General features: G+C 53.1%; 1 protein-coding gene across 1 annotated transcript in view; it reads right to left on the minus strand.

Moving 5' to 3' along the window:
• Positions 1–13,037, minus strand: part of LOC142414638 (uncharacterized) — a 28,110-nt gene extending 15,073 nt beyond the window's left edge. Inside the window, exons 1-2 of the mRNA XM_075512058.1 lie at positions 12,925–13,037; positions 8,495–8,682 (exon numbers count right to left, since the gene is read on the minus strand). Coding sequence (XP_075368173.1) covers positions 8,495–8,682; positions 12,925–12,965 — 229 coding nt within the window. The 5' untranslated portion in view covers positions 12,966–13,037. The remainder of the gene's footprint in view (positions 1–8,494; positions 8,683–12,924) is intronic.
• Between the last annotated feature and the right edge of the window lie 898 nt (positions 13,038–13,935).

The following is a 13,935-nucleotide window of genomic DNA, read 5'->3' on the forward strand; positions in this document are numbered from 1 at the left end:
GGGCTGAGGCTGCTCTCAGAAGCCACAGCCTAGTGGTCTAGGAAGTGGTCTAGATGATCTGGAGACCTCCTGTACCCATTTTCAGGTGGTGACCCTCTTCATGTTCAAACACGTCACGACTGGGTGTCCTCAACAAACAAGTCGGGAGTAAAGTGCCCTTGTGGCTCTCCCCCTCCAAACAGGTCTCTGAACTCATCCTCGCTCAAATTGCCAAGAACCACAGGGGCTGGGAGCAATCCCAAGAGACGCCTGAGCACATCCAGATAGAGGACTCCAGGCCCATGTAACCACCATGGGTACAGAGGCTATTCCCAGTCACTTTTTGACTTGGAACGGTAAAAAAAAATCCTTTTGATCAAAGTGCAGAAAAAAACCCCACCCCATCTGCAACACAGGTAACCTCATGGGAGGGAGGGATCACTCCTGAAACATCCCCCATCTGCTTGAGACAAGTTATTAGTCTCTGGGGGATTTCACCAGCACATAAATCCATGCTCACCAGAAACAACTTGCAGGCTGATCACCCCATGACAGACAATGCTGGCTCTGTCTCCCGATGACATGGGGTGGTGGCTTGGAGCCTCCTTCCCCTCCTGCTGGCTCCCCAACGCAGCTGGGTGAAGGCGGTGCAGAGAGCATCCCCGGGCCGTGCTGCAACTCCGGAGCAGAGCTTGCAGCAAGGTCAAGCTGGAGCCGGCGCTACCAGGAGCGGGGAGGACTGACAGGCAGGGTTCTCCACCCCAGTAGAGCAGGCTACGTGATGGGGAGATGCCACCCCCAGAATCCCACCAAGAGCCCTGGGTCCCTCAGCGTGATGAAGTCACATCTCCAAGGGGCCAAGGGCTAAGATGCACTGAAAGTAACTGATGGCAAGAAGAAGGGGAGATCTGTCTGCTGTAAGGCAGGAAAAAGCAGGTGGCAAGCCATATGAAAAGCTGGCTAATTGACCCCTTGTTTAAGATACTCATTGTAATGGACCATGACATGTTGGGACTCACTTTCACATGAAGCAGCTGAGACCACGAAGTTAATGGGATTAAAAGAAACAGGTCCAATGTGTATACAAGCTATAATATACCCACAGTAAAAGAAATAACTGTAGATATAAGGACGATGGACATTTGCTGTTTATGTCCAGCTTTTTCAGTTTCCTGCTGTGCATCTTCAATAATTAACAGGAATTAATGCAAGATTAAAACCTTGTAGTGAGGTGGGTATCAGTCTCTTCTCCCAAATAACAAGCTATAGGACAAGAGGAAATGGCCTCAAGTTGCAGCAGGGGAGGTTTAGACTGGATATTAGGAAAAACTTCTTCACTGAAAGGGTTGTCAAGCACTGGAACAGGCTGCCCAGGGAAGTGGAGTCCCCATCCCTGGAGGTATTTAAAAGCCGTGTAGATGTGGTGCTTAGGGACATGGTGTAGTGGTGGACTTGGCAGTGCTGGGTTAATGGTTGGACTCAATGATCTTAAAGGTCTCTTCCAACCTAAACGATTCTGTGATTCCATGATCCTGCTGGCACTTGGCACACATCACCCGAGGGCCACCATGGTTTGAGACACACATCTGCCATACGCCAAGCCTGAGACAGTGCTGCCTTCAGCTTCACCAGCAGTGGTTTATGCAACCACTATGCTACTCCTGGGAGAGCAGGAAGACCAATCCTGCTGACTTCTGTACTGTAGAAGAGCTTGGCTAAAATATGCTGAGATTTTAGCAACCAGTCTCAAAGTCCAGTCCCACCCGACCCCAGGGGAAGGAGCGGTTCAGGAGCTGACAAGCATTGCCAATCCAGATGACTTCCCTGAACACCCGACTCCAAACTTGCATGCCAAATTTCCATTTATTTTTTTAATTTGCACAGGGAAGGCTGTGATAACAGGCAGAAGAGAGCTGTGCAACATCTGCAGCACTTGCACCAGGGGACAAAGTTACAGCAGATGTGTGTATGCCCCAGACAAGCTTACAGAGGCATGGAGCTTTGAGAGCTTTCCTTTCAATGCCTGAAGCTGTCATTTCCAGCAAACTACAAGTTTTTCTGGTTTCTTCTTAAAGCACAGACAGAAGAGAGAGAACATTTAACAGTAAAGCAGATTTAAAAGATGATCCAGTGAGTCACTGCCCTGCAACAGCATCTCCTGGTTTCCAAACAGCCTTGTGCTCCACAACCAAGTACAAATCCCAAAATCACTTTCTTTCAACTTTCAAAAATTAAATCCTCATGAGCTTCCAGCTGCAGTCTTGCTGCCTGCTTATCCAGCTGAAGACACCAAGCATAAATCATGCTAACCATGATCTTCCCCAGGTGGGAGAGGGGAGGATGCAGAAGCTCCTGTGCATCTGCTGCTGACCCACAACTCCTGTGGCCTTGGCCACTGCTCTCACTGTGCCCACCAACCAGCTCTTCCTCATCCCCCGAGGAAGGTGACGGTGAGCTAAAAACAGCATTATGGAGGAGCCACACAGGGATATCTAGGAGGGGACATGCAAGTTTCACACCAGGCAGGCACAAGAAAGCCTGAGCTTTGGGAGCAAATTTCCTGGACAGTTTGGCCATTGACTCCTTTTCTGCTTTGAGTTCGTTGATGGGGATGGGCAAACACCAGCAGGAAGGGGTACCCCAGCCAACACACCCTGCTCAGCACCAGTCCACTATGCAGGGCGGCTGGGCAGGCAGAGATCCAGCACAGGCCCCAGATGACCTGGGTCTGATCCCACCCAGATGACATGAGACAAGTCCCTTTCCCTAGTATGCACCGTGTAAGCAGGCACCAATACCAGCATCCAACCCACTACGGGTTGCCTTCCACTCTGCCCCAGACCCTGCTGCCTGACTTCCTAAACCCCATTAAATGGGTCTGTCCCCCAGCCACAGGCACATAGCACCCGCGTATCGGAAATATCAGAGAAGATGGAGAAGATTGGAAACCCCTTCCTCACATTTTTGCTTGTGTAAGCAGCCAGGCAAGTTGCAGACAGCACAGGGAAGCTCAGTCCTATGGCCGGAGCGAGCACGAGAAATGCAGCGTAATAAAACAAGGATCCTCAGGGCATCACCCTGAGCCCACTTGCAATTTCCTTTCTGAAAGGCGAGCTTGGACACCGGGTATAAACTCAAGCCTGCACACAGATTTAGAGGCCAACACAGCCAGCCCAGAGCATGGTTTCCTGAAGGATGACCAATTCGGTTGTGTGGTGCTGCAAACCTCCCTCTAGGTCACCGAGTTTTTAATACGAACCCATCACCCTGCTTGCTTTGTCCATCAGATAAAGCACCCTTACAAAAGTTACTGTGCAAACATTTACAGTATGCACAAAAAAAAAAATCAGTGCAAACCCAGCTCTAAATCCACCAGGCAAAATGGGAGCTGGGCTCAAAGCAAGAGCCGTGCTCGGTCTGAGATGCAAACTGGTGGAAACAGCAGGAATTGGTAATTTTTTCCATGAAGAGTAGTCAACCCCCAAACCAGCACAAGATCAGAAAAGGATCAGAAAAGCTGTAGAAAAGCTCGTCAGAAAACACCAACCAGCCCTGCTGAGCTTTCAGTCCATCCACAGAAGTTGATACCATTTCTGTCCTGCTTAGAGGAGGCCTTATAAAAGATTTCTAAAACAGATCCTTCTCCACCAGCTGCTGCTGGTTGATGGCATCTGTGTGGCAGATGATTTCTATTGACCTGGGCCAGTGTCACAGGTGCCACATGCATCTTTATGAGCCTGCTGGTTACTGCAGCCCTGTCCACTGGCATCAGAGGGGAGGGCTCCAGGAAAACCTGAAGTTCCTGGGAAGTCATCAGCAAAACTTCCATGCTGGACCTACACAGGTCTCCGAAGCTGTCCAAGTACGCCTGTGCGCTGGTTTTCCTGCTTCAGGTGGCCTTGCAGCAGGTCAAAATGCGATAACTGAACAGCTCTGACCGAGGGCTGCAGTCGAACTCAGCCCACACGCAGATCTGGCACGGCCAAAGTGAGTTTCTGGACACCAGCACAAAGCCTGGCCAGCTCAACCTAGACCAAATACCAGTGAAGTTTCACTGATAACTCGAGTGGGTGTTGCACACCCTGCAGGACAGTTTAACCCTCTCCATCTGGGGAGGAAGGTGTGTGGATCTTTCCACCACCACCACCCCCAAGAAGAAACCAGCCAGAGACCTGTCACCTCTGCAGAGTCTTCCTGAGATAGTTTCCAAACCAGCAAACGCTGTATCAGGGGCAGCAGGAGGAAACACCAGCTGATGCAGACATGTTGGGGAAGAGCACAGGTTCAGAAAAAGCATCGTCCATTTCTCATCTCTTCTCCATCTCTCCCCAAACATTTGAACTGAAAATTAAAAAAAAAAAAGCCAAGAAACCCACCACCAGCAACAAAAGGCCAAACCCAGTTTGGTTCGTCTCCACTCCCAGAAGCACTGCCACAGGGTGGGCTGTACAGGAGACTCGAAGCAGGGAGGGAGAGCTAGCAGGAGGGCACCAAACAGCGGGCAGCAGCTAATTCCTCCTGCCTTTCACAAACAATCGGTCTGTCTCCTGCCCCAAAGAGTTGAATGTCTGCTCCAAAGACACAAAGCCAAGAGGAGGCAGAGCCTTGGATGGGCTTTTTGGCACACGCTGCTTTTCTTGCAAGAACCATCTCTAGCGGTACGTGGGATTTTCGCTTTTAACCTGTGACATAGCTTGGGCATGCATATGTCCAGGGTCACCCGCTGGCATCCACCTCCCTGCCAGACTGGTTATAACCACGTACTTTGGCTCCACATAGAGTCTATTAACCCTTTGCCTAGGAGAAAGGGCAAGTACCCCGACTCAATAGAAATGCTTGAAAAGAGGAACTCTCTATCAATACGGCACCAATTAAAGCTGCCCGGAGGCAAGGCAATGGGCTTGGGCTGCTGACAGAGAGAGGTTGAGGCAGCAGAGGACAGGGATGCTCACCAGGCAATGCCACGCTCTCCTGCTGCAGAAGAACCTGCACAAAGCAGATGACAGCAAAAGTGAACCGGAAAGCACGGCACAAGGGCTTTTGCCGTCTCCCCCCCGAAATGCCTGATGTGATGCACCACGAGCAGGCTGCTGCGACTTGCGGATGACACAGGTCTTCATCAGGCAGGGGTCGAACCAAGGCCGACCTTGATGAATCGGTGGGATGATCTGAAGTCAAACAAGATGAACTTCAGGGCAGACAGACAAAGCAAGGGGAGGGAGCTGGAAATCACAGGCACAGTGACCAAATGGGAGTAATTGGCCTGGCAGAACAGGTCTCCAAGGAGGGGCAAGGCTGCCACTGAACATGAACCTGTTCATCGATGATTACTTTTCCAAAGCAGCTCTGACACGGGGAAGCACATGCTGAGCACATCCAGTGGGAACCGCTCCTGCTCAGAGGCAGGGGTCCCAGCTGGAGAGCTTGGCATAGGTGTCACCTCCTGGGGACCAGCATCTGCAGCTGGAGAGGGCCCTGGGAGAGCCCCAGGGGACTGGGCACAGGGCCCAGCTAAGGGAGCCAAATTCATTTAGTCAGGGTGGTGGGGGGGGAGAAGATGCAATGGGAGCCCCTAAGTATAGAAAGATGCTGATGGCTTCCTGCCCTCCACACGCTCTGCCTTCACCAGGGTCCATCCAGCCCAAGGCACTGGAGACGGAACATGTCCCTGTCCATACGTCCTGACCCCGCTCCATGCCGTGCCATGCACGCGCACACCAGTCCATGCGTCCCCCAGCTGCAGGAGCCAGCACTGCTCCACAGTGTTGCAGCAACCGCTTTTGTAAGCGGGTTATGAAAGCAATCCCTGGCAGCCTTTCAGGCTTTATTTGCACTGCAGCCTGCATTTTATGTCCTGCTGGCAGGCAGGGGAGCGTGGCGATTCACAGGCACGGTGACTCCCCTCCAGCCAGGCTCTGCACCCCCATTGTCCCTCTGAGCCCAGACACATGCTGGGTGCTGCAGAGTCCGGCTGTAGCAGTAAGGAGGGCTGATTGCTGCCTTTCTTTGAATGTCAATGGAGAAAGCAATGCAGGTTAATGTTATGCCAGCACTGCCTTGGATAGAAGGACCTGTTGCGTCCCCAGATCATCACATCTTGCCATCATGGCGTTAGGCTGCCTACCCAGCTACCCACCCTGCATCTCAGACAGGCAGGGAGTGAATCCTATTTCCCAGGTATGTCCCCCAAAAAGCAGACAATGGAGGAAAAGACACTCAGCAAGGCTTGCTCTCAGTCCCACCTTGCCTTTGAGGAGCCCAACAGCATCCAAAGCACATCCAATGCTGCGCATGCAGCAATCACCCCTCTTATGCAAAGGCAGCCGGCTCAAGACATTTTCCCTCCGCAGCAAGGTGCCTCTTCATGCCCCCATCATAACCTTTGGGGCCCTGCTCCAAGGAAGGACCTCCTGGGTCACAGCCTTTCTGACCCAGCCAGTAGCAGCACAGGCTCGGCAAAGCCTTCAGCAGCCAGCAACGCTTAGGAAGACATGCCAGCAGTGCTCAGGGAACAGCTAACACTACAAGAGAGGTCAGGCCCGTGTCTGGGGCCAAACAGCCAGCATCTCCAGAACAAGAACAAGGGTCCATCACACTCACAGCCCCACTGAGCGGTCCACCAGCCACCCTCGAGTCTTTTGCACAGGCAACACACTGTTGTGATGCTCCAAGACTGCCCCAGGGATGAAGTTGGAGGAGCAGGAGGGAGCTGCTCTGGTTCCCACCTGAGAAACCAGCTCTGCCAGGGACATCTGACCATTGCAGCCCTGTGTGTGAGCTACAGCTTCAGGAGTAGGAGCTGAACCATCCACAACTCCTGGGCCTGGGAGAGGCTCCTCAGCAGGGTATGGTGTGAGCACATCAGCACAAAAGTTCCTCGGGCCATGGCTGGGTCGAGAGGGCAGCCAGCAGGTCTGTGCACCCAGGGTAGCTCAGCTGGCCTCCTCTTTGCAGTATTTTTCTTGCTTATAAAGGCAGTACCACATCAGGGGATGTGTAGTACGTACAAGGAATCCCTGCTCCTCAAACCCAAGGTCTGCAGAATAACGCTGGAGCCCCCAGCACAAGTATTTTGACCAGCAGTAACTATCTCAGATACATCAATGACTGCTGAAAATCGAGGGCAACCGCAGCTGTGACCTGCGAGCAGGAGGAAGGGAGCTACACACGCATGGAGGCAGAAACACACCAAAAAGCCCCTGGTGCCAAGAGCGGAAGCAGAAAAGCAGCAATATCCAGCCACAATCACTCTCCCAATGTGGTTGCTGCCTTGTCCCAGGGTCTCTGCAGCAGCAGGGCTGCAGAGAGGCAAACACGAGGAGATCGGTTTTCCAGGCACATCAGCTCAACCCTCCATCCTGCAAGAACGAACTGGGGTCTCTGGGTATGAGGCATCACCCTCAATCTCACAGAAACGCTCATTAGAGAAGTATAATAGACCACCACAGCTGAGCCCGACAGGGCCAGGGTGGCAAGCGCAGCAGAAAACCACCAACGCGAGACCCCCCCACAGGGAGGAAAGAGGAGAAAAAATGAGCTGACGAGATGCCAAACCGAACGAGGGCCTTAGGAGCAGCCTTGTCTAGCCTGCCATCCTCAACGAACAGAGCAGCCCTGTGCAACACCTCCTACCGCTGCCTGCCCAGGAGACACACAGCAGCCCACAGATCCTGGGGATTTTAAATTTAATTTAATTATAAGCCACAGTTCCAATTAGATGAGGGAAACATGGCTGTTCAGCAAGACACATACTGTTTTACCTATTGCTCCCTTGACCACAGGCTGGCAAGAGCGAGACGCAGGAGGGTTTTTGGACATAAAGGAGGGGTGGCATGGCTACTAATGAGAAGGAGACTGAGGAGCTTTGCAGGAGGTCTCAACTGCTGGGCAGGCACCCGAGCTGCTCCCCTCCTCCCACGGTGCCATTTCTGTCAGACACCCCTTCCAAAAGTGATGGGGCCAAGGTCCTCTGCTCCCTGCGCTGCTCCTGACCCCCCCCAGCCCCTCCTGAATCACTCGTCTGCCTGCTCTCCACCTCCACGACTCCGTTTCCAACACCAAACTAGGTGGTCTCACTTTCCCAAGGATGTTGTTTTTCCAAGACACCAAGCACCCATAACTGACTCAAGAGGATTAGATTTGGGTGTGCAGCACCCAAAAATGAAGGGGATTCCACCCAGAGGGGACATGGATAAAACCTGTGTCATGGCAGCAAAAGGCCTGAGGGGTAGAAGTCCCATGAGCATAGCACCTCTCAACAACCATTGCCAACTCCTCCACATTCCTAGAGACATGGCACTTTCCTCCCCAGTTTTCCAGGGCATTTTCAGGTCAGTACCTCAGCTAAAGATCCAACACTGAACAAACAAGGGTCTGATACCACAACTCATCATCGTCCTACCTTCAGGAGACACAACTCTCCATCCCAAGGCAAACACGGCTCAGGGTGGGATGTGAGCCGTGCAGTGGGGACTGACCCCAGGAGCTTTTCACCCCTTGCAACACGGACACTCACCCATCAAGTAGCTCTTCACCTTCAGGTATCCGACAGCCAGCCGGAGGATGGAGAGTTTATCGAGCCTGGCACGCACATCTTCGGGGAAGGGCAGCAAGCCAGTCAGCTTGTTCAGCTCCTGGTTGAGTCTGTCTCTATGCCGCTTGGAGGGATTGGACTTCACGCCCTCAGGGGGTGGTGGTTTGGGGCTGGAAGAGGCAAAGGAGAGTTTGATTAAATTGGGCCTGTCTGACAGGCTCTTTCCAAACCCAGCGTTGACTTTAGTGCAGCCGCAATGACAGTAAAACATCAGGTGGCCAAGGTAAGGCCATGCAGCAGCAAGAGCAAGCTACAGTAAGCCCACAAGGCAATGGCTGGAGGAGACGTGGCCATCCCAGCTGGCCACCTTGTGCAGCCACAGGCATGATGCTCTCCAGCTGGAGTGTGGGGTGATCCTCAGACAGGCACCTTAATGTGCAGCCTGGCTGAGACAGCTCAGCTGGATACTACAGCCTTGCTCCCATCACTGGGCCCTGGCAGGGAAAGGGACACCAAGGGCAGAGACCTACAGGCCATCAGAGCATCTCTTGGAGGTCCAGTTAGACTTTTCCACCTGCACTCTGTTCACCCCTTCTCCTCTTCTTCCTCATCCCATACTCTTCCCACACAGCAGGTCACTCACTGGCCACGCTCCACATGCTCGCACCAGGTCCTCACCATGGCAAGCAGTACCTTGAGTCGCTCAGAGGATTCAGATCAGCTGTTCTGCCTGCCCAGGACCAAGTAGCCCTTGGCAATGAGCACACTAACAAACAGCAAGAATGGAAAGTGGGAAGGTCCAAAAAGATTTGTTTATTTGCATTTATTTCAGTTAGCTGCTTCTAAGTTTCCTCTGACTGCTCAGAGCCTGAATCCATTGCTTTATTTCCTAATATTACAAAAAGAAGCACATGTGAAAGTCAATGACAGCACTTGGACAAAGAGATACTACGTAGGGTGGTTTAGGGAACAGCACTTAGAACAGTAGATTTTTAAAATTTGTTTTCTTCTATTCTTCCGATTTCTAATCCTTTCAGATGGGCATTTCCAACCTAAAACAACATCTGATGCCAAACTTTGGCTCCAAGACCAACCCTCAGTCTGCAGAACGAGTAGGGTCCACAAGAGCAGCTCTTGTCTGTCTTAAGCTCATACGGGGACCCGTCTCCATCAGCTGCAGTTATTTCACAAGCTACAACTGAAGTCCCAGCCACAGCAGTAAGAGGTTAGTTAATTACTTTAATGAGTGTGAGATGTCACCTTGCCTCCTTTGGTTTTTAATGTCAATTTGAATTTTCTAGCTTGAAGAAAAACCCTTCAGACTTCCCCTCTGTATTTGGTTAGATTGCATCCCCTAACATGCAACTCATATTGTTTTGATGTAATTTGTCTAACCACAAACTCCCTCTCCGCAGGCACCCTGGCTTCATAAAGCAGCTTCAGATAACAGGATCTGCCAGTATTTAGCAGCAATCTAAGTTCTCCCCTCTACTACCACTCTCGAATCTTGTCTGGCAGGACTACTTGCATGTGTGACAAGAGAGGAAATGAGTATTAAATGAGATGCAGTGAGGTGCCTGTTGAATTTTCATTGCAGAGAGCTACCAAGGGGTCTTCTAAGCACAGATGGAAAATTGTAGCATTTCTCCAGAAAAGCTCAATCATGCTGTTTTGTAACATAAGCATCAGGAGGGATATACCCTGCTTCTCAGAGAGGTTGGGTGCAACTGATCACCAAACTTGTCCATACAAGCTGGGCAAAACACACTGGCACTGGTGCTTTTACGTACTCCATTAGCCAGTGGCTTAAACACTTTTGAAGTCACAGTCACTCATCAGGAAGGAAAAAAAAGGAAATAGTTTTCTTTTGGCTCTGTCTCTGATTAAAAAAAAAAAAAAAGAGAGGTGAAGAAAATCATTCTGAGTTTCCTCAGATATCCTTTAAAGAAAAGTCCTTTGCCCCCTCACTATCCAAATCTAGCCCACAAACAGCCAGAAAGAAGAGAAAATGAGACTGGAGAGGAGCAAGAAGTGCTGCTCTTTATGGGAATGGATAAAAGCAGAGGCGTAACAGGGTCTCTTGGGTAGTCTGGCCAAGCACTGACAGTGCTCTGGCTGAGACACATGGGGTGACCCAGCCAGCAACAAAGCACCAGAAGGCTAAAGGACGTCTCTGTTCCTCCATGTCCCAAGCTGCAGCACACAAGGTGTTTCACGGCCACCCTCGAGGGGAAAGATGACCAAGAGGAAAAGGGCCCTGGCGATGCTGGGCAGCTCTTTTGGCAAATGCTGCACCCTGCACCCAGGAACTCCCAGGGCCAGAGGCTTCACAGTTCTCCGTCCTTAGGGATGCCACAGGGAAACAGCTTCCAAGTGCTGATTGCTGACAAATCTGTTCACTCTCTGCCAGGCAGTTATGAAGCTCCCTTGAGCCCTGTGCAAGCCAGCAGGCAGGGCCAGGAAAACCACCAGCCCCCATCACACATATTTACCAAGGGAAAGGCATTGGCTTGAGGCACAATCACATTATTAGCCACTAGAGAATCTGCACAGGTGAGTGCCACAGGAAACTACGTTTCCCCCCCACTCATGGAAACAGTGAAGCTTGGTCTAGATGTTCAAAACCTGTTTAAATACCCTGCCCTTAGGACTGTCCCCATCCCCACTGCCCAGCTGCCCCCTCTTTGCAGGGCAAAGCTCTGGCTGCCTCTGCCAGCCCCGGGCACCATGCAAGGCTGTCCCGGCAAGCGCTACTACCAAGCACAACACACCAAACCTTGGCATTCAATGAAGCAGCTCAACGTCTATGCAACATGCAAGAAAAAGGCATTTTAAAGAGGTCTGAGCCCCCATCCTGTTTGCAAGAGCCCTAACGCGGCGCAGTTATGAAATGGATATGGTGCAAAGCTCAGTGTGGCTGTGCCACAGAGTTCAGGGTGAAGCTGCTGAGAAAAGCTGCTAACCCCCGCGTAGACAGGCTGGAGCAGAGCCGCAGGGAAAGCTCTGCTCCCCGCGGGGCAAAGGCTGTGCCACTGCTGCAGTGTTGTTTTTCCCCAGCTGCCCTTTGAACAGGGAACCCAGCAGGAAGTTTACCACTTTTGCAAGCTGGCAAGTACCAAGTGATATTAACTATTAGCAACAGCTGAGGTTGCCCAAGCTGATATATTGTCTCCTAATTTTTATTAATTTTTTTAATAAGTAAAAAGCCCTGAGCAAACTGCAGAGGGACCAGAGAACTCCCTAACCCCGTCCTTCCCTCCCCACCCAGCTGGCTGCACATCCCGCTGCTCCCAGCCCTGCTCTGCCTGGCCTCTCCCAGCAGGACCCTGCTGCAAGATCTGCCCAGTCACAGAGGAAAATAATCTCTTCTGATTCCCAAGGTTGGCCCTGCAGTAACCAGGGATTGAGGTACCCCTCTGCTCCAAAGAGACACCTTCTCCCGCGCCCTGAGCCACACAAATCCAGCCTACACAAACCCTGTCTGGCCACGCCAGCCCCACCACAGGGCCGGAATTGCCGCTCCGAGGTGAGCAAGAGAAAAGTTTGAGGCAGAGCAACTACCCTTCGCATCTTCACGCTTCTTTAAGACTCCCTAATAAACAACCAAGAGAGGCTCTGGCTCACCTTCTCACCATAGATTTACAACATTGACGTTCCCTCCTCCATCCCAGGTTTGGGCTCAGCTTAACATCTCACCATACGTTTATAACACTGATGTTTCCTCCCCCATCCCAGGTTTGGGCTCAGCTCATCTGTCTCCCCCACTGGCTCCCAGAAATATCTATACCTTTATTTCCTACACACCTGGTAACCTGAGGTCCACAGGCTGATGTGACTTCAGAGCTGGTATGGGGGGAGGCATGATGGTCCCAAAGTCAGGCAACTCCAGCAACACATCAGGGCGGCATGTAACGTAACAACTATCGATCATCACGCTAACTAACTATTGAGAAGCAGGGGATCTTTTGGAACGCAGCAATTGCTGTACATTTGATTTACGCAGGCGCTGAAACTCAAGCCAGCCTGCAACTCAACCCAGAGGGTGGCCAAGCACCTCAAACTCCCCGACGAGCTTCCTCACAGGAACTGGGGATGCAGGACTAACAGCAGCAGGATTTGTATTTTCCCTCCAGCGTGCCAGAGCCCGCAAAGCATTAGCTCCAATTACCCCTAATTAAAACAGAGAGTAGCCCAAGCATGCTGCCTCCCCATCTCTTTTGCTTCTTCAACGCTCACACCAGAGCGGCTTAACGCAGTTCCCCCCAACCCGCTCGGCTCTCACAGCCCGGTTTTCTGCCGCCCTCCCCGGTCCCACACACCTGCCCCAGCTTCCTCCACCTTCCCGGCGGCTGCCAAGCTGCCGACCCCGGCTGTTACCGGGGGGAGCCCCGACACGCCCCGGCTGCACCCACCTCTTCGGCACCGGCTTCTTCCTCTTCCTCCCGGCGTACATCCCGCCGGCAGCACCGAGCACCGGGCGGGCGCGCAGCCCGCAGCCGGCGGCGGGCGGGGAGGAGCGGGCAGCCGCGCCCGCGGGCGGGGCTTAAGGAGGGTGGCGGCGGGGCGGCCCCGGTCCGGTCCCTTCCCCGCCCCGCCCCCCCGGGGACCTCGGAGCGGCCCCCGGCCATGCCCCGGCCGGGGGACGGCGGATCCGAGGCCCCCGGTCCCTGGGTCACCGCGTGCGGGAGCCGCCGTGGGCAGGGGACAGCTGCCACCGTGGGCAGGGACCACGTGTCCTGAGGGTCACCGTCCACAGGGAGCCACCAAACCCTGGGAAACACCGTGCCCACGGGCCGCCAAATCCTAGGAAACACCCGTGCCCACCCGCGGGCTGCTGTCTCCAGGGAGCCACCAAATCCCGGGAAACACCATGCCCACAGGCCACCCGGCCCAGGGAGCTACTGTGCCCGTGGGCCAGCGCTGCCAGAGGGTCACTGTGCCCTGAAAGTCACTGTTCTCAGAACGTCACGGTGCCTGGGGAGCCACTGTGCCCCAAAAGTCACCGTGCTCACAGCTCACTGTGCCTATGGGCCACTGTGCCCGTTAGCCACCATGTGCAGGGGGCCACCAAATCCTGGGAGCCACCATGCCTACGGGCCACCTCTTATTCCTGCAAAAGATGACCGCTTCAGAGCAGTTTCCGTGCTTCTCTCCTGCTGCAGTGCCTGCAGGATGACGTTCACCCACAGGCTCATGTTGCCGGTCTCCACGCATCATGCTTGGTGGCTGCGGTGTCTTGGCATGTTGCTGGTCTCCATGCATCATGCCTTGGTGGCTGGGTGGCTGTGGCACACCCGCCAGCCCCAGTCCCTCCCAGGGCAGCCAGGCCAGTGTAGCCCAGGAGAAGTAGTCCTGCCCAACAGCCACGGCCAGAGAGGCAAGGCGGAACTGGAGGCACCTGAATTACTGCTCTGTTTCAACAC

Source organism: Mycteria americana, chromosome 9, assembly GCF_035582795.1.
Source record: "Mycteria americana isolate JAX WOST 10 ecotype Jacksonville Zoo and Gardens chromosome 9, USCA_MyAme_1.0, whole genome shotgun sequence".
In the NCBI taxonomy this organism is placed as follows: Eukaryota; Metazoa; Chordata; class Aves; order Ciconiiformes; family Ciconiidae; genus Mycteria; species Mycteria americana.